The 25118-nt window shown below is 41.5% G+C and overlaps 1 protein-coding gene across 1 annotated transcript in view; it reads left to right on the forward strand.

The window, feature by feature from the left end:
• The first annotated feature begins 787 nt into the window (after window positions 1–787).
• NDUFA10 (NADH dehydrogenase (ubiquinone) 1 alpha subcomplex, 10, 42kDa) overlaps window positions 788–25118 on the forward strand; it is a 40991-nt gene continuing 16660 nt past the window's right edge. The window contains exons 1-7 of the mRNA XM_010291855.1: window positions 788–953; window positions 1570–1785; window positions 2479–2565; window positions 6020–6141; window positions 8213–8292; window positions 12042–12096; window positions 19118–19203. Coding sequence (XP_010290157.1) covers window positions 839–953; window positions 1570–1785; window positions 2479–2565; window positions 6020–6141; window positions 8213–8292; window positions 12042–12096; window positions 19118–19203 — 761 coding nt within the window. The 5' untranslated portion in view covers window positions 788–838. The remainder of the gene's footprint in view (window positions 954–1569; window positions 1786–2478; window positions 2566–6019; window positions 6142–8212; window positions 8293–12041; window positions 12097–19117; window positions 19204–25118) is intronic.

The following is a 25118-nucleotide window of genomic DNA, read 5'->3' on the forward strand; positions in this document are numbered from 1 at the left end:
CTCCCGATGGGCGAATGCAGGGGCTTCGGAGAGGAGCGGAGATGTAAGGTAGAGGCACAAGTAAATACCTGAGACTACAGTGTAATGACCCAGTGACCTTCAGCTTATGAATTTGATCTTTGGTGGTGCAAACAGAAGAACATTAAATAAAAATAAAGTCTCGTATGTGTAAGTGAGGTCACTGCATTGCTCAGAGTAAGGCTTATTCAGTTTTTATCAAGGCCTTTGTGTGGCTTTGAGCAGAGCTCAGTAACATACCGCCTTAAGCTTTACAGGCTAGGTGGGTATTTCTTTCCACCTTCAAGTACAGGAACTGTGTTGTGCAGAAATGAAGGTGTAATTCTCCTGACAGACTGGGTTTAATGTTAATATCTACCCAACAAAATCACAAACAAAACCCTACTCTAGATTTTTCTCTTGGGAATGTGGGGCACATCATGTGTCTGTGGCCTTCAGGAAGTCTGGGAAGTTTCAGTTATTGTGTAGATTCAGAGCAGAGCTCTGGCAGAGCAGTCCTGCTTCAGGCTTTAAACACACTGAGAATTGTTCCATGGTTTCCATCTTCTCAATCCTGCATTTCATAAATGGCTTCTCAGCCTAAATGCTGCTTTGGTTGACAAGCTAAAATGGCAATGCTACCTGTACTGTGTGAAAATTCCTTGTGTTAGCTGTACAAGTGTGTATCTTCCTGTGTGTACAGAAGGTCTGAAAAAGCTGCTCTTTGGGCATGCCAAGGTCAGCTAAGAAAACTAAAATATGCTAATTTTATTGTGTTTTCTTTCAGGCAAGATTTCATACCAGCACCGGACAGAATTTGCAGTATGGCTGGCTGGCCTATATGTTGGGAGACAGAGCTACAAAAAAGTTCACTGAATACAGCAAAATCTTTACAGTGGAGGGCAACTTATCTTCTGGGAAGGGCAAGCTTGCACAACAAATAGCAGAAAAACTAGGTACATTTTTTTTTCCCTATTTCTGCAATAGTTACTGGAACTTAACAGTCTAATTGTGATTCTTGTGTAAAGAAGGTTAGTTTACCAAACCAGCAGTTCTTGACTAGCAAATTATTAGTTAGGCAATGCCACAGTTAATGTGGAGGGCTTATAGCTAAGAGTCATGTTGGTGAGGTTTGCAATGATGATGGGATGATTGTCAGATCTGCAGGATACTTGTGTAAGTATGATTTGTTGTGAATGAAATTTCACTTCTAATGACGTCTGTTTGCTCACTGAGCTTCTAGCTCTGATGGAATCACTGAGCACCTTGAGAGGTAGGATTTTCTGCATGGCTGTATGCAGAACATCAAGGTGATTAGAGGATTGTTGGCAAAAAGATTCTGCTTAGAACAATAGCTCAGCTCACACTGGGGAGGTCAAAGGTGGCAGTACTTGAAATTAGGGTTTGTCTGCTTTGTGATGTGATTGACCAAAGGATTTTATGTGCTGTTTTCAAGTGTTATTTAAGGTAGAACTATATATTTAAATGAGCTGAAATAGATGTTTACTATAAACAAACAAAACCGATTATTTTGATTGGTGTTCTCTTTTTTTTTTTTTTTTTTTTGGTCAGGGATGAAATATTTCCCAGAAGCAGACATCCATTACCTAGACAGGATCACGGGAGATGGAACGCTGCTGCATGAGAAATTTAATGGTTTCTGTAACCTAGAGAGATTTTACAATGATCCAAAATGCACTGATGGACACTCTTATCGACTGCAGGCTTGGCTGTTTGGTAACCGTGTTTTGCAGTATGCCAATGCGTTGGAGCATCTGCTGACCACAGGTTAGATTTCACAGTGAATAAATATAATTTCTAAATTAACTTATGAGTGTGAGTTTTGAGTAAGCTGTTACGAATTACTTTGCTAGTATCTGCATTTTGGAATGAAAGGCTGTTATGTTGTTAAGCTTTTTATATTTTTCTCCGGCTTAGTGAGCACAGGCTCACAGTTCATTTAGAAAAATACCTTGCATATTTTCTGTTAGAACAGTATCTTGCATCATTTCTAGCGAAGGAAATACACACCAGTTACCCATTTCATTAGTTTTAATTTGGCAATCCCTGTTGATTATTGTCAAAAAGACATTTAAAACATACCAAGACAGCTGTGAGTTGTACAGCCTTTTTAAAACTCTCCCTAGACTTATTTCCTGATGGTGGCTTTTGTTCGGGCTTTTTGATTTCATTAAATACTGTTTTGTAGTGGTGTAATTTGAGTGTCTTCTGGTGAGAAGAGATTTCCTCTACCAACAGTGATTTACCTGTTGCTTGTGCTTTAATAAGTGTTTTCCAAAAAAGATGGAAAAGATGTGAATGTCTGAAAGTCTCAGACACAAAAGTAAATGTACTCCTTAAATACAGTAGTGCAGACAAAACCAAAAAACTGACCGTAAGAGCAGTACTGTCTTTAACTTTAAATGTTGCTGCCAGCAGTCTCTTTGATCCTTGCTGACTGGAACCTACTATCAATTGCAGGACAAGGTGTGGTGATGGAGCGTTCTCCCTACAGTGACTTTGTGTTTCTGGATGCAATGTTTAAACAAGGCTATATCCACAAACGATGTAAGTTACTTGCATGCAAAAGGAAGTTATTTTGCCATCATCTGTCAGATGTGTGGTAGTTTAGTTTTTAAAAAAGGAACAAAAAAACCCGTGCTTGGAAGATGGACTCCTGTAAACGTTCAGAGTTGTTTGCAAGGTGCTTAGCACCTTGCTGTTCCATGCATCAAGGACCAACCTCAAGCCATGAGACTTCCCAGTTTTTCTTCAAGACTTTGGTTCTGCTTATATGTTAAAGAATATGTATTCTGTTTAATACTTGTATCCTGTCAGCCAGAGACTCCTGTATTTCCCTGGAAATGTGGGTGAGCATGCTGAAGGTGACCAGATGTTCTTCAGGCAGACCTTGATCTTGTAGTATTAGGTAGGAGGTAAATAATGGGTCAACAGGCTTTGGCCTACTTGCCTTAAAAGGCCAGCTCTTTTGCACCTCAGAGCACAAATATTGCTCTTGTCTTCAGGAACAAAGATCCAGGAAGCTACAGGCCAGTCAACTTTAGCTTGAGCTGTAGGAAGATCAATGGAGCAAATCTTCCTGGAAGCCATTTCCAAATATAGGAAGATGTGAAGGTGATTGACAATAGTCATCATAGTCTTATGAAAAGGAGATTGTGCTTAAACAGTGGATAGTCAGCTCCTCATAGAAAGCTAGCTCCGTGGATGAGTGGAGAGCAGTGGATATTGTTTATCTTAAGCAAGGCTTTCAGTGCTGTCTTTCATAACCTCCTTATTGACAAACCGATGAAGCATGGGTTAGATATGTGGGCAGTGGATTGAAAAGTGACTGAACTAACTGCTGGGCTCAGAGGGTTGTGATCAGCAGTGCAGAATCCACTTGGAGGCCAGTAACTAGTGCTGTATCCCAGGGGAGGCTGCTGGGGCCAAACCAGATTTAAACAGGGTTTAAAACATGGACAGGACAGAGTGCAGCCTCAGCAGATTTGCAGATGATGCAAAATTGGAGGGGAATGGTTGATACATCATGTTTTTGGTGCTCTTCAGGGGAACCTGGACAGGCTGGAGACATAGTTGGATGGTTACTTTGTGAAGTTTCACCAAAGGGAATGTGCAGTCTTGCACCTGGGAAGGAATAACTGCAGGCACTGATGTATGCTGGAAGCCAACTGACTAGAAAGTAGTTTTGTAGAGGAGGACCCAGGGTTCCTGATGGACACCAAGTTGGATGTGAGCCAGCAATGTGCCCTTGTAGCAAAGGATGCCACCAGCATCCTGGGTGCCGCATAAAGAGTGCTGTCAACGGGTCAAGGGAGGTGATGACCAAATCTAGAGTATTGTGCCCAATTCTGGGGTACCAGTTGAAGGTGGGAACTTACTGGAGCGAGTCTAGCAAAAGGCCGCAAAGGTCACTAAGAAACTAGAGCATCCAGTGTATGAGGAGAGGCTAAAAGAGCTGGGATTTTCTTGACCTGGAGACGAGAAGGCTCAGGGGGATGTGTATAAATACCTGATAGTATTTATGTGTTTAATATGTGTTTATGATGGAACCAGTCTTGACAAAAAGCGGATTAAAATACAAGAAGTTCTGGGTTCTGTTTGACATTAAACATTTTCTTCTGTAGAAGTAGCTAAACCCTGGAGCAGATTGCCTGGGGAGGCTGTGGGATCTCTGTCCTGGAGGTATTGAGAACACTGGGGACCCTGCTCTGAGCAGAGTGGTTGAACCAGCTGATCTGTAGATGTTCCTTCCAACCTCAGTGATTCTGCGGTTCAGAGTTATGGGCACTGAGCTCCTGAGCAGTGCAGTGCCTTGTGGGCAGGATCATGGAGTCTCCATCACTCGGCTAGAAATGGAGCGGTTATGTGATGTACGTAGGAGACCAGCCACAGCCAAAACATGCAAACTTATAGCTGGGCAAATACTTGACAGTCTAGAGAAAATAGCTGTAAAGCCCAGTCATCAGCTGACCCCTTAGTAAATTGCTATTGAAATTCTTGTTTCTGCCTGTTCTTAGCAAATCTGGCATTTTGGCTACTCCTGAGGTGAAGGCAATTGTTTCCCTGACTGCCTCGTGTTTCTGCTGTCTTGTTTGATTTGTCTTAAATTTAGGAGGTGTGTATTTGTTTTTTAACACCTGCTGGAGTTGCAACTTCTTGCTGAATGAGTTTGAGAGCTGGTTATAATGAACTGTGTCTTACTGCTCTGTGTTGGTGGCGCAAACAAAGCCCAGCAACCCACAATTTATACTTAATATAAAATCCCAAGTACAAATAATGGATTGTACTGAAATCCTTAAACAGCGAACCTCTTGATTAGAGGTACTGCTGACTGCTGCTTACCGTGCGCCAAACAGAGTAGGCTTTAAATTTTTCCCAAACTGTTTGAATTTGAAAGCCTGGCACTAATATTTCTGTCTAAGTCGGTGAGTCATATTGAGGAAAGCTTGCTCTTGAGCTAGTTTAAATGGAGCCTGTGCTATTCATGTCACTACAGTGTTGAATAGATGCTTCCCCTGAACATATGTGGTTTCCCAGTCACCAACTATCACCGCAAAAATGCTTTAGGTCATTGATGTGGTAGAACCACCAAATTGCACAGAGGTGATAACTCTTCTCAGACACATTTCTTTGTATGGGAAGGTGAGGTCCTCCAGTCCTGTCTTCTGAAGTGGAGTCTGGTTGTGTTTATGGAGAGTAGGTCTGCTGTTGCTCACATAGAGCACAGAGCTACTGAGCAACAGTAGTGCATGGTGAGAAGGGGCTCTGGGTTGGTGACCTCTTAAAATACTTGCTTCACCCCAGCATGATTTTGTGTATGCATCGGAGGACAAGGCAAATGCCTTCCTGATCTTTTCATTCCCCCGCCATGGTGGGAAATAAGAGTACTACTTGCAAAATATTCTTGAAGTATGTGACTTTTTTCTGTTATCACCTTTGCCACACTATTGTCTTAGGATGGTGCTGTTTGTTTTGTGTATGAGGCTGTGGCAGAAGGCAGCCCCAGACAGTGGTTACCTCAGGTGACTGGAGTGTTGTAGTCTCTCCCTGATGTTTAGAGAGACTGCCTCTAAAAGATGGAGGAAAACCTAGGTTTGTCTAAACTTAAGTCAGAAAATAAATCTCCCCTTTGATGTAACTGATATGTTAGGTTCTTGTATCTCAGTGCTGGTAGCTTCTTAGTTTAATTGTTTTGCTTTCTGTGTCTGGAAGATTGTTTGTCCTAAAAACTTCCTGAATCTATTTGAGGAAAAGCCTACCCTAAAGTTGCTATATGAGCCAAGGAGACTACAAATACAAAGGTGGGGAATGTGATTTATTTGCAAATAGAGTGTGTTTAGGAAATGCAGGGAAAAACACTCAAGATGGTTGTAGATTCATTACCCAATAGGTTATGATTTTAATGCTGTTCCTGTTGCACTTGTCCTCATTTGGAACACGTATATATGTTCAGCTGGGTTGCCTTTAGCTCTCCAGCGTGTTTGGGTTTGTTTTCACGCAGGTGTTGATCACTACAATGAGATCAAAGAGATCAGCATTTCTGAATTCCTGCCGCCTCACTTGGTCATTTATATAGATGTACCTGTCCCAGAGGTGCAGAAGAGGATTCAAGAGAAAGGCGAGGTAATGTTATCTCTTGCCACTATTACTGCCTGTTAATGTCTGCTGTAGTCATGCCCTTATGTGAGTCCTCTGGGGTTTGCTGCAGAATTCTGCTTCTGAAAAGCTTCTTGTCCTCTGAGGTGTAACAGTTGTGTTGATGGTGACTGTGTGGGTATTCTGGTATGCTGACAGTTTCTCTCCAAAATGTCTTTTTTTAAGTCATGGTATTGGATGGAGACTACTGTTAAAAAGAAGAAAAAAAAAAACTTACTACTGTAGCATTGTCTTCAAATTACCTCTCGTTATAGCAAGATATTGGATTACTGGGTTATTGAAATAGTCTTGGATCATCAGAAAAGCTGTAGAGTGCTTTTGTATAATGACTAATCTAAATAAGGGTTTTTTGGGGGTTTTTTCTTCCCCCTCCTGTGATATTTGGACATGTGCTTATAAGTGTTCTCAGATGTGTTATGAGGATTAAATGATGTTTACCTTGTACCTTGTACAAAGGCCAAGGGAAATTGCAGTCAAGTGAAGTATTTAACTATGGAAAGCCTGATGAATTCAAAGAAAACTTTGATTTATTACTAAAAAATTCTCAGATCTCTTAAAAGCTTGGCAATGCCTGCTTCTTTCGAAGCATGTGGGTGTATGTTAGTGTGCTAGGGTGACCTAGTAGCATTTGGTTTTGCAGTTTCCTGCCCATTTAAGAGGGAGGCTGACGATTGCCGAAGGGAAGTGACTTCAAAGCTGTAAATGGAAGGCTGCCCTTGCTGCTTCGTGATCTGTGTGGCCTGAGTAGCTTAGTCTGCTGGTCAAGTGACTCTTCCCCTTCTGCCCTCCAGCAGTTTAGGCCGTGACCAAATGTGCCTCTGTGCTTTAATGAACAAGATACTCTTGTATAGGAAAACCATAGCTTTTTTGTTTTAGCAACTTCAGCGACAGAATTAGAACCTTCTTAATGTATCGTGGGAACCTGTGAGTTCTTTGCCCTTGTGAGCATAAAGGTCGGTGGCATTTTTGAGACCTTCCGGCACAAGTTGGTGGTGCAACTTGTAACTTCCTTGGGGCAGTGGTGCTGCTGAACAGTAGTGCTTGTTTGGGGATGGTATTTTTGGGAGTTCTGCCTTCTTGGCGGATAGAATGTTTGATTTTGGTATTCAGCATGCTGTAGTTGCAGGGCACTGGAAAAGAAAAGCCCTCCAGTGGGCCCAACAAACAGACTCTCATCCTTCTGACGTAATGGGCATCTTGGATGAATATTTCAAGCAGGAAATGTAATTTAATTTTAGGATTGAACTGAAGGAACATATGGTAGATTAGAGAAATTCCTGGCGTTTTGCAAATGTGGCATTAAAGTACACCATGGGGAAGATGAACTGTTCAGCAGCAGGTATGATATCCATGAAATTTCAAAGAAAGATTTTGGAGTCGGTGGTTGGAGTGGATGTCCGTGCACTTGGTGAAACTGTGGAAATGGATGCATGTTGGTGCCCTTGTTGAAAAGGCCGACTCAGACAATCTTCTTCTATTTTCTGGATGATTATATACAAACTTCCTTGAATGTGCAGGTAGCTAGGATTATCAGTCCTTGGAAAGCTAATCTTTTTGAGGCCCTTGATGTATGGTTCTCTTAGCTTAGGCAAACTCAGGGACAGTGAGGTGATTCCTGTAACAAACAGAAATAAATTGGAGGAAAGTTGGTCGGGTGTTTTTTTCCTTTATATTCTTCTGTTGAACCTGCCTTTCCCTTTCTAGATTCACTAGTGTGTCAGAAAAATCTTACTCATAAGGCTAATCTTTAAAACCATGGACATAATAGTACAGGGCAAAGCAGTGATTAATGCAGACTGACTAGTTCGTTAGGGTACTCCAGATATTTAATGCCGTGTAAGAAATTATCAACACTCCAAATGTCTTAATTCTTGAAACTTTCATTTATGTGTATATGGTTCACTTGGATGTTAGACTGCTAATACAAGAGTGAGTTCTTGGTGGATGGTGTAGCAGTGCCTTCTGCTTATGCTGGAATCTGCGCTGGTGGGAAAAGAAAGCAAACTCAATTCACAACATGTTTTCTGTTTCTTTTTAGCCATATGAGAAAAAGGTGTCTCCTTCGTATCTCCAGAACATTGAGGATGCTTACAAGAAAACCTTCTTACCAGAGATCAGGTTAGCAAACCAAAATGTTTTGTCTGTTAAGCTTTTGAGTAAAAATGTGCGCAAATCCTAAAATCTCAGCCAGTAGAAGCAAATAAAATCATGTCATAAGAAATCCTTATGCTGTGTGGTAGAACATTATGTCCTAATGATGGGGTATTGCATCCATGGCATACAACTATGTGTTCTTGTGTGCAGTTACCTCTGGCATCTGAGAAGCCTGATGCTGGTGTTACAATGCTGGAAGATTAAAAATGAAGTCTTTTTTTGGTGTGAGCTTTGTAAAACAATGTTTTTTGACTCAGATTGGGAGTGGGTAAACTGTTGTACGATAGTAAGTTCATTGTATTTCATTAATTGACCTACCTAATACATTGCAAAGTTAACAATCCCTGATCTACAGTGTGGTTTTTTCATCCTACAGTCTTGGGGCATTGCAGCTTTGCTGTCATGGAATCAGATACAGGGAAGCATAAACTTCTTCATAGTTAAAGAGCACCTCAAGAGCAAAGCCAGGCATCTGGTGTTACCTCTGCGAAAACTGTCTCTCACTTCAGTCTCACACTTCAGAGTGCTCTTTATGTGGTTGGTGTTGGCCCCTTTGCTTTTCTTCCTGTTAGCTTGCAACAGTGGCTGGAATGCTTTCTTGGAGTCTAGAATGCCATAGCTATAGCTGTGTGTTTGTTTTCATGACCTGAGGAGAGTGTGATGCGATATAAGCTCTTTTTGAGGCCTTTTTGGAGAGTTGGGGGTGTTTTGCTCCTAAAACCATGTTTCAGTTGTCATAGCTTTGGCTAGTTTCTCAGTAGTGATACAGAATGAGAGGAGAAAGAGGCTTTCGGGTATAGGCTTGTTATTCCCTTTTCTAGTTCTGTTTCTCCACCTCATTAGGTATACATCTGACAGCCTGACACATTTGCAAAAGCATTTGATGGAGTTGTTGGTGATAGTAAATAAAGACTGCACTGCTACCTGCTCTGAGAGACTAAAGGTGCTCTTCTCTGGCGTCTCCTGGAGTTCTCTAGCTGAGAATCAAGAATGTGTGCACTGTAAACTTGAGATGAGACTATTATAGTTTGCCAGCTATCCCAATTCTTATACAAGAGCTCTATCAAAAAAATCAAGGTGTCCTAAAAATCTAAAAGTACATGAATATAAGCAGTCTTGGTCTCATACAAATAGCTTTCTGCAAGGGAAACTTAAAGGTCACAGAGCCAGGCCTACTTTACATCGAAATGATTTCTAATCATGCAAGGTTCAGTGCTGAGCGTGAAGCTGGTTATTGAGTTACATTTAAGTCAAAGTAGATCTTCGGGTATATTGTTGCCTGCTTGTTTCCCTTTGCTTTCTTGCTCCATCCCCTAAGGAAAATCAGTGTAATTGTGCTGTCAGCAATTGAACTGAGTAACTTCATATTGAGCTTGTCATTCATACAGGGCAGAAGTTGTTGGTGTGATGTATGGTCAGCTGCCCCCCAGTGCATCCCCCGCAGGTTAGCGGCCAGCACACAGCTCTCGGAAGGGAATGATGGAGGCTAAGGATGGAGACAGAGAGTGGGAAGCCTTGGGACTGTCATCCCCCTCAGGGCAGAACTGTTTTGAATTTACTGCTGCTGCTTTGGATCAAATCGAGCCCCAGAAATATATGGTGGTGTTTAGTGAGGCTAAATCCTAGACCTGGTCCTGCTGTGATTTCAACGCTTTCCCCTCGGTCTGTACATGGTCAGTACACTTGTTAAGCAAGCACCCTCCAGTTGGCATCCTCATCAGCGGATGGGCTTACAGCAGCTTGTCAGATCAATCTTTGTGCTCAGGCTGAAGAAGGATGTCTCTGTCCCCTTGATGTGGGGAGTTGTGAATGTGTGAACTTCAGCTTTGTGCATCTCTGGACCTTACTGATGGCTTGTATATCGGATAAATACGCAGAAGCTTCAGCTGTCTTTAACTGTTTGTTTGACTTGTGGGGCGATACAGTGAACTATGTTGATGTGTGGCTGTGAGTGTCTCAGCAGGCTAAGTAGTATTTGATTTCCTCACTCTTGAGGATGACCAAAATCTGGTTCAAACAGGCTAAAAAGAGTTAATATAGACTGTTGAACAAACTCCTACGTACTTTCCATGTTCAAGCTTATGTTTGCTTGTTCTCTTGCTTTTCTTGAAATGCAGCAGGAAAATAGTCTAGTTTGTTCCTTGCAAAATTCCTGTTATCTTGTTCCATTTAATTGGAGAAATTGATGCTGCTTGAAGTGGTGTGTTTTGTAGCAGGTATTTGGCTATCTTAAAATCGGTGCTTCCTTTCTAGTCTGTGTTTATGAATGCCTTTTAATGTTTCTGTTGATAGTGATTTGTGATCCCAATGCTGTGGCCGGTACTACCCCATGATTTTGAGCAGACAGCTTTTGTTTTTAATTTGACTTTTTTCTTTCTTTTCCTGGACCAGAGCCCTAAGATTGCTAATGTTCTCTTTCATATCCAATACTGCTTCCACTGAGCAGCTGTTTTCTCTTAATGAAAGCCCTAATAATCTGCAGAGTATCAAGTGATTTGATCTACATTTTTAATGCAATTGCCAGTATAAGATTCTCCCTTGGATTACCAACAGTTGATATTGAAGACGTGAGTATGCATGCTACACTGTCACAGCAGCTCCCTTTGAAAGGAGGCCATTTATTTTCTTTCTGTGACTGAAGAGTTGCGTGAGGCTTTCTGCTTTCTTCTCAAGTTGAGAATGAACTCTTTAAGTAGTTCCTCTACTAGAAGCACCAATTGAATGGCTGACTGTAAGAGCTTGGGGGGTTGTAGGAATAAAAGGCATTTTGTAAACAATTTTTTTTTTTACCAGAGCCATTTTGACTGACCAGTGTTAATGCAGACCAGGAACTTGTTTGGGCTGTTGCAGGTTTAAGTTCTTTCGATAATGTGACTTGCTTAGAGCAACAATGTTTAGATTGCCAGCCTTAATGCTGATTAAACTTGGAAGCAGTTGTGCTAAGCAAAAAGTCTGCAGATTCTTCCCAGTGCTTTTTAGGTTTGCTGTTTGATGGACTGCGTTGAGCTTCCAGTTTATTTCCTTGTAAGTTTTTGTTAGCTAAAGGAAAGGTCTTCCAGGGCAGCTGGGGCAGGCTTGGGAACAGCTGTTAATACGGCTGCTCAGTAGTGAAACATGTTTATATAGAACCTCTTATCATGGCAAATGACTTTTCTAGGAAAGCTGCTGTACAAAGAGGAAAACAATCTTGTAACCAGGGAGCTATTACCTGTTTTAAATGTTTATCTACTTACAGATCCTGCTGCCTGTGTTGTATTGTTTCACTTAAATTCAGTATTAGTGAGCAGTGATGAATAATGTGTTCTCTTAAAAATTACCCACAGGTATTAATATACTTGTTACTAAATTAAAGGTCTGCTGAAGTTTTGGGTTAAGCTGGTTGAAAATTTCTCTTGGCTTAAAATAGATTGGGCAATTGTAGCTGGGGCAAGTAGTGAAATGCAAACAAATTAATAGGTAGGATTTTTTTAAACTGAAACTATGTAGATACCACAGGCTATTTGCCCTTTAAAAACAATTTTCCACCAGAAAAGAAGCAACTTTCAGGTCCAGTAGGAATTCTATTTCAAGAACTCTGTAAATGTTCTAAAAAATTGTAATGACTCTGGTTCTGTGTTTATGCCTTAACTTCATTTCTGCTTCATTTTGGAGCAGGGGAGAGGATGGGTAGAGCAGTTGTATCAGGGGAATTCAATTATTTTTCTTCCTTGCAGTGAGACCAGTGAAGTTCTGCAGTACATGGCAACTGAGACAGAGGATGTGGAGAAGGTAAGAGTTTGTTTCATATATTGGGGTTTTTTTTTAAACTTCCAAGACTGAAATGTAAACAGAACATATCCTCCTAAATAACAAACTTAGTAACCTACTTAATGCATTTAGTGTTTGCTTGCTATGGCAATGATCTGGGCTGGGTCTGTACTAGAATATTTAGGTGACTGAGTGTTGTTTTTGTCGGAGTAGAAATCCCACTCCCCCATCGTTTTTGCAAGATACCTGCTCCAGATAGTGGAGCAAGCAAAACCCCCTATAGACCACATGATTATCACTAATTTTTTAGTGTCTTTTGTCTGATGTAACTTCTGCTGGGTGTTTCCAAATCTAGTTTGTTTTTTCAAGCAAATCCTGTGAGGGAGATGGAAAAAGCATTTCCGAGTCCCTGCTGGGCTGTGCTGTGTTTGGCTGCTAAGTCAGCATCTCTGAAATGGCTGGTGAGATGGGCAAGGCTCTGCATAGCTCAGTTTGGGAACCAATTACATTAACTAAGAGGTAAGTCACCCCCAGCATTCAGCTGAGACTCGTCTGCCAGTGTAAGGTCTGTCTGTTGGCTCTTGCCATTGTGCAGCTTCTAATGATCCAGGTTGATGCACAGCTTCCTTTGTGATAAAATAGCTGTTGTTTTCTAAAAGCTAGTAATTATTTGGTTATAGCAAAGAGCTGGATAACCAGAGCTGTTATAAGCTTTGTAACCCTGGGTTATTCATCTGTATGAGCTAGTACGTGGTATCTAAACTGCAGTTTTTCCTCCAGATATCTTTGCCAGGCACATTAGCCTTGGACCAAGCCAGATAAATTGCCTTCTCATGGCTAGAAATAAACCATCTCTTATGGGACAGGATTAACACAAGATCACTGCTTTTTCCTGCTCAGTTTTGTTACTTTTTGGAGTAGGTGTAATATATTTGCCTTACTTCTGCAAATGTTCTTGCTCATGGAGGGTAACTAGTGGGATAACAGAAGCCTTTTCTTTCCCATTGTTAGCTTTTCTCTGTAGCTGCTGTCCCCTGCAGGAAAGAGCAACAAGCTTTTTGTAATTCTGGACAAGTTTGTAGTGGGTTCATTTCAGTTCTAGGGATGAAAGTTACATGGTGAATCCCTCGCAGCTCACTTGAATTCTGTAGTAGCAATAAGGATCTCAGCTGCGCTAAAAATATCTTTTCAGATACGTCTTGCTGATTTTAATATTTTCTTCCTCTGTTTCTTGTTTGAAAGCTCTTCTAGAGTCCACTTAATGCTCTCCTTTCCTCTGTTAGAGGGGAAAAAGAAATATGAGGCTGGTTATATTGCTTTTTGCTTTAGGAAATCGGTCCAGACCTTTGCACAGCAGTATGTGTTTAATACCTAAATCAGCTGGGAGGAGAGGTGGCAGGGTGAGATGGAAAACTTACTTGTCTGGGAAGGAGAGGAGTTTGGGAAAGCTTCCCTAAGTCAGATGCAAAAGGAAAATAACAATTTTTTGCAGTGTACCAGCACCTGTCCATGCACCTGCACTACGTGTCACATTCAGCAGGTAGCAGCCTGCCTTACCACAGAGGTTTGTGCGTAGTTTTGTGAGGGCACTTCCATCTTGCCATGGGACATGTCTTAGAGCCTTTCCTAGCTAAGCCTCCAAGTCAGTGCTTAACTAAAGATCCATAAGCCCAACCTTGGCATTCGTAGTAAGGGAGTTTTCTCACTGCTTACTGCCTTTGGCGTTCTTTGGGGTGGGTGGAACCACTAAGAAGAGCATATTTGAACATTTCTAAGTGTTGCAGGAGGCAGCCTATTACTGCTGTGCTCACTTGCTGATGAGCTGGGTTTGACTTGAATCAAGTTAGTTTTCTTTGCAAGAGCCCATATGGTGCTGTGCTTTAGATCTGACCAAAACAGTGTTGATAATGCACCAGTATCTCAACTATTGCTGAGCAGTGCTCACACAGCGTCACAGGTGTGTCTGCTTCTCACTCTGCTCCCTGTGATTTGGTGTGCAGAGGTTTGGGAGGGGACACAGCTGGAACACCTGACCCAGACTGACCAGAGGGATATTCCACACCACCTAATGTCATGGTTAGCAATAAAATTGGGGGGAGTCTTTTTCCAAACTAACCATTGCTGAGAGCAATCCTGGGAGCAAGAGCCTGGAAAATCTGGATCTTTGAGCTTGGTTCCTGCTGTTGCAGTTGGTGATGGATCTGTTTCAGTTGGAGTCTGCAGTAAATTTCTCTCTTAAGCCTGACTTTGGAGGAATGAACTGTGGATTTTAGTTGGCACTCTACATGACAATAGCCTGCACCCAATATCCTCGTGTTTCCATGCAAAATAAGGACTTTCCGGGTCCTAAAAATGTAACCCCCATTAGCTGCATTGCTATGTGTTTCTAGGCCTCTTAGTTCCCTTTATGATGGTATGGTTGAGTGCTACATTTTGGCTGCATCTGTCCAGAAATTGGGTCGTGGCTGGGTTTCTGAACACTCATGCATTTGATAATAATTTTAACTAGATAATAATTTTTAACTAGTAGACTTGTGAGGCAGTTTGAGTTTATACCCACAGAAAGGGCTGATGGCTTCAGCACGACATCAGATATATAGAAGTTCACTGTGAAATCACACGTCGAGGAAACTGCTTACATTTGGAGTAGTGCAAGATTTCTACTCTTTGAAAATGAGGTGGTTTTGGAAACTTCAAAAAACCAAAGGCTTTTCCCTTTGTTCTGAGATCAACTGTATTTATGGAGAGAACTACCTGGGACCTTTCCCAGCTGGCAATTCTGACAGTAATCCTTCTGTATCATTTTCAGGAAGGGAAAAAATGACTGAAACCTTCACTTTTTGTCTTAGTCCTGAAATTACTGTCTCCAAATAGCTCTCAAATTTCTGAGGTTTCAGTCTTGTGAGTACCCCCGTGAAAAATTGGGAGCGCAGCCTCATTGTTCTCATGTGCATAAAAAATAAAATATTGCTTTAGTGCTAGCAGGGCAGGGGTGCCCTTGCTTCTGTGGTAAGTATTCCTTGTCAAAGTTCACACACCTGCAGCCACAGTGAATATCCAGCTGTGCAGTGAGAAGCATCCTCTGGGGCAAGAAGGATCAGCATCCCAGGAATAATGTTCTCTGTCATATTTTTAGATTATTTTTTTGAGGGTCAAAAATAATGAAATGGGAAGAAGCTGAGATTAAGAAAACAAGGTCAGGGTGTGGATGAGAATACTGAGCACTTGTAGTTAGTTTTTTCCAGACAACGTAAAAGAAAGAGTAAGGTTTGAGAACCATGGTGTTTCAAGAAGGTAGCCATGGATGTTTGGTAGAAGAAAGAAGACAAAGTTGGGATGGGGGAGGTGGTTTGCTTGTTTTCTCCCCTTCCTTCTCTGTAAGCATGTCTCAAAGTGATCAGAATAAAGTGGTTTCCTCCCTAGATATTTTTTGTAGCCAAAACCACTGCTAGAGATCTTATTTTAATCTTTTAAATCGGGGTTTAAAGTCAGTCTAAAGCTCTTACTGCTTGACTGTGGAGTCTACCAAGCTCAGCAGTCTTGTCATCACTGTACATAGGGTCATCCATAGGGTCATCAGTATGCACTGATGTAGTTCTTAATTTGGTTGGACAAATCTGGACTAGAGGACGGATTATTATTTTGAAGTTTCCAAGTACATGATGGTATCATATTTTCATTGTTAGATGTTAGCTATAGAGGTTGGTACTCTTTCCACTTCAAAGAATAAAGTTGGTGTGTTTCCTTTCTGTTCAGATTCAGTTTACCTTTGGAATGAAATAATTGAAATTTGGAAATAAGGGTTGGCAGGAGAGATTTGGCTTTGGCTTGTAGGGTGTTTGCTTACACAGGTATATCCTGTTGATACATAGCAAATAATCTGTAGATTGAATGCTAGCTAACAGTTAAACATTGCTATGTGATTTGGGAGCTTAATTTTTGTTATAACCTTATAGTTAATGGCTTTTGATCATAGCAGACATACACAACTTAGAAATGACTTTTCCTGAAGTGTGTGTGTTAAAAAGATCAGCTGCGGTTTCATATTGTAATTAACATTGATTGTAGTGGCTAAAGAGTAATAAGTGCCGAAATGGCCTTTGTTAGGGTGTTTCAGAGTGCTTTTGCATGAGGATAAAACTGGGAATAGAAAGTTAGTTACATGTTGGTTTAAAATGTTTTTTAAAGTCCTCGACATTAAAAAAGCGGTGAGGGTAGAAAGGAGATAACTTAAAAACAATTTTGGTTAAGTTTTTAATTCCTCTGTGCTTGTGGATAGTGTGTTGTATTTGTGTATCTGTGTTGTTCAGTATCACCAGCTTGCTTAACTGGAGATGATGGTGAAGGTGGGAGGCTGCTGACGGACCAGCTTTGTGCCGCCTCCTTTGCCGGTGCAGAAGAGAAATGCTCCAGAGCTAGCCTGCGTGATGTGGGCTGAGCTCCTTCCTGCAAGCTGTGGTCTGAACTCCGTAGGGGTATAGCCTGCATTGCTCCTTGTGTCCATCTCTTGCTTAAAGAAACAACCTGCAAGGAAGGAGTTTGCGGAGAAGTCAGCTGACAGAGCAGCCTTTTGGGGTTTGGTGGTTTTGTCCCCATAAATGATACGAATAAGAACAGTGTCACCCTCTGCCCGCTGCCCCCCCCAGCTCTTCCAGCAATAGCACTCACCAGATCACTGTGAAACGAGCTTAGAAATTGTGAGCTGTTTGTATTGGCTTAGTTGCAAAGATTATGGAAAGGGGTCTCATTATTGAAGTTGTTTGTTCTAAATCCTGCCGTGCTCTGCGGTGTATTAAGACCTGATCTCTCTTGGACCTTATTACAAGTTGTGCTGCGATCAGGTTCAAATCATTCATTTGCTATAATTCCCAGGGGGTGCCAGGGCATTCCTTATAAATTAAGAAGCTGATCTTCTAGCCTGGTTGGGAGGCTGATACCATTGTTAATGAGCTGCTGGGACAGATATCTTCTGATTTTCTTTTTCCCCGCAACATATTCTGAGCCCTGTTGTTAGCAACTCTATTATTAGTCCTGTCATCAGCCATAGTGGTGAGTTTCCAAAGCTTTGCTGTGGAGTAGAGAAATAATTGCTTTTGCATAGCTAATGGGAACTATGGTAGAGGTTTGGCTTTTAAATTAAATAATTAAAATAACTAATGGATATTTCAACTAACTTACCATACGCTTTTCTTCCTCTTTACATTATTGAATGCTTATCTTGGGGACTTACATTACAGCAGTTTGGTGGGAAGCAGCAGTTTCTAAATGCAATTGTGAAAACTCTTCTAAATGTCTGTGGTGCAGTTTTCTCTAGTGGTTTTTGAAGACTGAAACATTTTTCCATCAACAGGTGGATTTATTGTCAGCTTTTTTCTTTGTGTGAAAAGGAGGTTTCTTATGCTCTCAGCTACAGTATCTGGCTTGCCCACTTTGCCTCTTTAAGACATCAAAAATGGTTAAAAAGCATCTAAATGTGCTCAAAGTTTTAAATATGCTTTGATGTCATGTCAACCATGTTTTTTTAAGTCTATCAGCAAAATTAGTCTTTAAGAAATATAAATGCCTTAGGGAAAATGATCATGCGGTCATCTCTAAGCCATTATTTCTTACTATAAAAACATAGTACTGGTAATAGAGTAGACCTTTATAGCCAAACTACTTTGTAATAGCACTTTGTTATTGCCTTTTAAGTGGTAATAAATGGGATTTAGTGTTTGCTGTGATTGCAGGGAATAATTATAGTGGATTTAATGTACAGTAAAGAACAGAAGCATTTTTAATTTATTATTCTGTCACTCACTTCATTACTGGCATCTGCTTACTTGTTGTCAATGGATCAACAATGTGTCATCAGGATTTCAGTCCTGACCTCGTAGCTTTATCTTCTGGAAAAGGCCTCTGAAAAGTAATGTTTGGAGCTGTAACAATCTACTCCTTTCCAAGCTGCTTCAAGGTACTCTCTCTACCTCATCATGTACCTTAAGTGCATCTTCCTGACACTAGTTTGGGTTTCTTTTAGATCTAGTCAGTTGTGAAAGCCTCAGGCTTGTGTTAAGCAATTACCCAGTGGTCCAGCAAAGATTTGTTTTCTGGTGGAGAAAACACTAGGCTGTAAATGAAGCTCAAATATGGGATTTGTAAGTTTGTGGATGCTGAAGAAATGATTTGCTGAGCTGGTGTTACTTGTTTGAATGGTTCTGGGTGCTGAGCTGTGAGTTTTACCTTTCCTTTCTGCTTGGGGCATGTGCATGCATGGGTAGGTCCTGATGACCGAAGAAATCGTGAGCCTTTGGACTTCCATCAGTATAGCTACTTCATCTGTGTTTGAGTTTTTTCCAGCCTGAAATGTGCCTCAATTTCTGTGATGTGAACCACACATAGCAACACCACGAGGCAATTGCCACAACTGCTCCTCAACCTGTCTCAGTTAGTATGCTACCGAGCCTTTTTTGGGGGAAAAAAAAAAACAAAAAAACAAAAAAACAACCAACCAACCAAACAAACAAAAAAAACCCCAAAAAACCCACCCAAAACAAAAACCAAATGGGCTACCTATGTAGCATGATGGTTTTTGTTTGCAACAAAAGGGAGTCAAATTTAGACTTAATTCTATTTCCTCCTCATTCTACCTTAGAAGTTGGGTTGTACTTTCTTTGTTTCCTTTCAGCCCCAATGGCAGGTTGAAGAATCTGGTAAGATTTTGGAAATAAGGCAGCTCTCAGCTGATTTATTCCCAGTTATCCTCTGTTTACCAAGGCTGAAAGCACCAAGAGCTTTAGAGCTGGCCCCATGTGTCTGCCCAGTGCTTGTGGCAGGGCCACAACCTCCAGAAATATGTCTGGGAGATGATGTGTTAGGTCTAAACATTTGCATGGTTAATACAGCTTTATCAGTGAAGCCTTTTTGCTGGGTGACTTGTTTAATAATATATTTTGATTCTTTAATTGATTTTTGGGGGCATGTTCATTGATCTTTTTGGATGTTCTGATCCCCTCTTAGTGTGATTTTTTTTTTTTTTTTTTTTTAAATCTTGTGATTCCAGGTAGTTGAAGACATCGAGTACCTGAAGTTTGACAAGGGGCCATGGCTGGAGCAGGATGATGTTTCTTTCCATCATTTGAGGCTTTAGTAAGTATGTCTTCCAGTAACTGAATGCTACTGAGCATCAGATCTCAGGGAAAATGGTTAAAGCCTTGAGGTTTTTCAAGGTATGTTTATATTTGCCCTCTGACTTGTTTTTTTTGTCAGAAGTCAGCAGTCATCGCAGGCTTTTGTAATATTGGTGCTTGGCACTGTAATACGGTGTGGCATTTTGCTGCTGCTAATTGGTTAGGCAAGAGACTGTAGACAAATGGATTCCGTTCCATTAATGAAGCACAGGAAGTCTTCAGGCATTTCCTAAGTGCTGTGACCTGTGGACCTTAGGTATTTTTGTGAGCACTTCTGTGCCTGGGTGATCACAGGAAAGCATTTCATTTTAAAGCAGAGCATTTATGCAGTTGGCGTAGTGGTTTCTTTGCTGCCCTGGCAGCATGACATCCTTCAACAAAGCTTGTTGACAGAGCAACCTTGTAGCATGTTTTATATGTGGAGCTGTTTAGATTGGCTGTGTTTAGAGTTTTTTTCCTAAAACTAGACTGACTTCTTTTGCTGTCTGCTTTTAAGTATCTTTCCATCAGTCAAGAAGCTGGCTGAACAGAGTATAGGGGGGGAGAGGAATCAAGCAAACTTGGGTGACTGCTCAGTAAGTCCCTTTTTCCTCCTTTCCCCTGACTTTCAGTAAATAATCCTAAATAGAAGCTTTAGCCCTAATTCACAGATGAAGTATTGCAGTTCTGTTGTTCATTCTCCATAATAATAAGGGGGATTGTAAAGTTTAAGGGTGGGGATTTTTTTGTTCAAGATCCTTGTCTGTTTAGCTGGATGTGAAGAGATCAAACTCAAATAGTACAAGTGCCTTGCTGGAATAGAATCAAATTTGATTATTATAATTCTTTGCAAATACTCCATGATTATCTGTCCTCCAGTTCAGCTGTGGTGTGCTACTGGTGGGGCTGCATATGTCCCCACAGTAATGCTGGAAAGAGAGGTAGCCCTCCAACCTCCAAAATATGTTGAACCAAACCATTGATGTGTATGTAAAGACGTGAGATCAGACCTCCACTTTTATCTGCGTGTTACAGATGAAGCATCAGAAGTGCTACTCCAATGTCATGTGGATAAACAAAATGTTCTCTGGTTAACCCTGTATACACAATATGTCTACACTTGTAACGCTATTAATAGAGAGAAGCCTGCACTGAAGGGAGATAGGCTTCCCATTTTGCTAGAACTTCATCTTTAGACTGCTTGTACAGGTAGTGCAGTATAGTTACTACAATTTTAAAAACATTAAGAATTATATTCTTTTCACATTAATTTCTGGTTATCTCACTGGTTAATAGAAACAGGGATTTTTTTAAGTTCAATATCTGTGCCTGAATTTCTCCAATTTCATTGGAATAGTAAGTTAAGCTTCTTTGCAGACTTCTGATATTCTTTGCCTTTTACCTTTCTGTGCTATTACTTCAAATGCCTCCTGCTAAAATCAGAGATAATGTTCCTTTTCTATGGCCCTTCTGTCAAGGGGTGAAGATAGATTGCAGAAGAGCAGTGTTGGGTGGGAGAAACAAGTCCTTATTTGGATGCCCTTTAAATATGTAAGATGAGGTTTCTTCGTGTAGTAATTAAAGGATAGCATCTGGTGACTTAGACCCTGCAAAACTATCAATCAGATTTCCTTTGAAACAGCAAATACACTTAAGTTGCTTGTTTTCCTATAGCTTTACTCTAGTGCGTGTATTAAGAAAGGATTATTCATTGCAGAGTGTAGGAGGGAGTTAAATGAAAGCATACAATTAAAGAGCAGTATATTAAGATATTGTGTGAAAATTCTACCTCACAGCTGTAGAAGGGACTAAACTGCATTGTTAAGGACTCAACTTTTAATTGAACACTGGGGGAGGGTGAGAGGGTCTCCTGTACAAGGCTCTTGTCATTGTAGGTAATACAAAATTATTTCTTCTGTAGGCAGCGTGTGGCTGTTTTTAAGATTTTACAATGTGACAAACTAATTCAAATGATTTTATGGTTTGAGTTCTGCTGTTTCCCCCTTGCCTTCAGAATAGCTTTGTCAAGATAGCATTCGTATTTGGACATGTGATGAACATGCTCGATGTTTGCTGTGAATCTTCATTTGGTGCTGGGGTATTAGGGCATTGATCAAATCTGTAACAGCAGATCCTGTGCTGATCTTGTGTTCATGCCTTGCTCAGCTGAGGAAATCGTGGGCAATACGTTGGGCAGCCTGGGAAGAGCACCTTTATAACTTTTTTACAAAAATATGTAGGTTTGGACATAATCTTTTCTCATGTTACCTCCAGAAGTGCAGGATGGGCATGAGTCTCCTGTCATAGCTTCACTTGTGAAAACATGCCAGGCCCAGTGCCAGACAGAGGATGAATGTGTAAGGACGGAACAAACACCGCAGGGAGTCTGCCGCATGTCTCCGGCGTTGGAATTGCATCCCAGAGCATCAAATGCCACACTTGGGTGCTAGTTCACGAACGGTAAAGCTGATGCTTTCCTCACTTGTTCCAGTGCCCAAACAGAAGAGAGCTTGTTGTACCTAGCCTTCTGCAGATTCGCAGGTGTCCCATGCCTATGTTAACTTTTCCCTTTGGGAAGTTTTTTAGCATGTTGCTTGGTGGACTGCCTGTTCCATATGCTGGCAGATGCTGCCCTCTCCTGGACGTTTCTGGAAGGCTGCAGCAGGTATTTATCTGTATTTCCATCTGCAATTGCCTTCGCTGACCTCCCTGCATTTTGCACAGCCCACTCATCCTGACTTGGGCTGTTTCAGACCCGATGCTGTTGGGGGGCAGCACGCTCTGACAGGGTGCCGCAGCGGCAGGCAGGGTGTTGTGGTCGTAATCCTGCTCCGATGCTGCCTTGGCTCTTGGCAGTTTCACCTCTTCCACCTTCAGCTTGTACCAGCACATCTCGGGGAAGGGGGTCGATGGGCAGGGCTGAGGATAACTTTTTCATTGCATGTATATAGGGTCTAATGCACAGAAACCCCAGCAGGGCCTCTGACTACTTTGGTAATGCAAATAAGTAAACTAATCAAACCAGTGAGCCGCACCCATGTAAAATCAGTTGCATAATGGTACCTTTTATCTCCCTGCCTTGCCCTTGAGTACTCTCTCCCTTGCCCTAATAGAGCGGTGTGGTTGTGGGGCTGAGGCATATCTTGGTAAAAGGTTAAAAATGTATGTATTTGCTTATGTTAGCTGGAGGGATCTCCCAGAGGATGCTCTTCACATCTTTCTTTATTGCTGAATCCAACAGAAACCATTCTGCTGGCTTTTTGAAATGTCTCAAGGAGTTCCTCTGTTGCCACTGCACTGTCTCAAGCATGTTTTTATCTGTGCACTTCCTGGTGAGATTGTGTCTGTCTATATGCATTACAAAATAAATCACGTTTTGGAATGAGGAGCTGTAGTTTGTGTAATGTCGCCTGTGTTACTTTACCAGCTGGTGGGGGGAGCTTACTGCATTTGACTTGTTTCATCAGACAAGTCCACAGCTAAATCTGTTGCATTCCTTCAGCTCCTTCAGAATTTGCTAGAGAACATATTTTGTATGGACAAATCTTCAGCTTTTTTCAGCCACCGCTAATTTAATTTTAAAAAAGATAGGTGTTGGGATTTGTTTTATCTTGATGAAAAGGGGATCTATTTCCATTTTGAAACAATCTAGCCATGAAGTAGTTTGCCACTCATCTGTTCCATTTTGTTCATTAATAACTATCAGTGTGCCACAAACACCGTGTAGTAAATCGTCCAGTATTGTATTTGGCAGGACATCAGACATACATTTTGAGGTTGTTACTGAAGGACCTTGTATATGCAGTAACTAGCAATTTCTAAGTTCTCTTAACATTGGTTTAGCTGCTTGGAACTATTGCTGACCCCAGAGCTTGGCTCCCATTTCCTTTGTATGTTTTGCTCTGGTGAAATAAATGTTGCAACAAGGAAGCATGGGAGTGAATGAGGGAGAGCAACCCTTCAGCTCTGTTTCGTGGTGTAATCAAGCGTGCTTAGCAAAGGGGAGAAGTGTCTGTGTTTGAGTGTCTGTCTTGTCTGATTTCAAATAGCAGGACTAGAAGTGCTTGCAAGAGGTGTATTGGACTTGCTTTTGAAACTTTTTGTCATAGAGACTCCAAAATCTCATAAACCATTCATTGTAAAACTTCTGGCACTATTAAAAACTGCTTCCTTTGGCACCTAACTTCTCTCTTGCTTCAATTGAAAAGGTTCTTTTTAATTTCCTATTTGCAGTGGCTGTTCATAGATTTGAACAGCTGTCGTTGCACCTTCTCTTGCAGAACTGCTTTTCTTGGAAAGCTCTTTTTTTCCTTGGCAGTCATTGTGAGAGTTTATTGTTCATCAAGGGAGTGGCTGTGGTTCATCTCAGGCATGGTATACCTGTTGTGCCTAACCAAACGGCGGAGTCTTGAGTCCCTTTGGCAGAAGGTCTGTATACCATTGCCCTGCCTTTGATAAATTCTGGAGAAAATGGCAAGGAAGAAGTAACAGGCAAGGAGAGACACAAGGGGGACACACAGCCCATGACTGTCCTATGTGCCTGCTGAATGGGCGCAGGAGCGGAGGAGGTCAGTACGGTAAGAGTTGAATGCAGGAACCACTTCTCCCACCCAGCTCTATGTGCCTGTGGCATGAGTCAGGAGCATTTCTCCTTTCCCCTGCTCTTACAAGCATGGGCAAAATCGTGAGCATATCACATGCTCACTCGCGCATGTCGTACCCTACCCACAGGAGGCAGGGAAGCTGACCGCAGCAGGGGTTGAGGAGCCCTGGCCAAGGTAATAAGGGTGTGAATAGCAGAGGAATTGAATGCCACCCACTTGTTCAGATTCAAACCTTAAACACAATAACCAATGGGTGAGAAGCTGGTTTCAAGGTCTGTGAGAAAATAATCTGTTTTCCAGTGGGATCCACCTGCTATTTCTCAAGTTACTTGTGTGTATAAGCATAGAATTTAACTTGGGATGCTTTTGTGTTGCTGGCTCCAAGCCTCTTAGACCAGTGAATGCTTTTAGGTAGGAAGTGTGGTTTTCTAATACTGTGTATTGACACTTCAATTTTTGTGATTATGCCAGCATCGGTTGTTGAGAAATCATGGGTCAGGCTATACAAACTGGGGCTTTTTTGTTTGGTTGACTGGTTCATTTTTTTGCCAAGCAGTCTACTTCCTCTACCCTACCTTGCACCTTTAGCAAATAGGTTCGTAAGACTTTCTGATGTTCATTGTGGCAGGCAATCTTGGGATTTTGTTTTATACAGAGATGGGGGGAAAAAAGCTACAGTCCTGGGAACAGAAGTTCTAGAAAGTATATCCAGCTGATACAAGAGCTGCAGTAGCTTCAGGACAGCTTGTAATACTTGTGTGTTGTCAGGTTTCTGCAGGTTCCCTGTAAAATTTGTGTATCCTTCTTGTAAGTTGCCTGTAAAGGAAACGGGACTTCCTCCTCTGAAAAGAGGCTGGAATCAGTCCTGATTCCTCATACCTGCTTGTGCATGTTGTACTGGACAAAATGCATGAAGTAGGTGTGTAATAGGTGCTTTTGTAGACGAGATGAGCTACCCATTGCTGTAACATGAGTGTGGTTCCTATGCAGCAATTGGAAGAACTCCAGCTAATAAAGTTATGGACTGTTGCAATGATGGTGAGCCAAAATCTAATGTTCCTGCAGTGTTAGGACCATGCAGTCACTTAACTGCTCTCGGTGAAGTTTGAAATGTCACATAAGATTATGGGTAGGTAAAGCGTGCTCTGGGAAGCTGTGCTCCTACATGATGAGAGCTGCTTCAAGAAAATACGGTTAAGTGCCAGAAAATAATAAATAGTGATACTTCTGTGCTGAAGGAGAGAGAGAAAACAAAGGAAACATGAAAGGTGCCTTTAAATGCTTCCTGCTG

Source organism: Phaethon lepturus, unplaced genomic scaffold (genome assembly GCF_000687285.1).
Source record: "Phaethon lepturus isolate BGI_N335 unplaced genomic scaffold, ASM68728v1 scaffold25287, whole genome shotgun sequence".
Classification (NCBI taxonomy): domain Eukaryota; kingdom Metazoa; phylum Chordata; class Aves; order Phaethontiformes; family Phaethontidae; genus Phaethon; species Phaethon lepturus.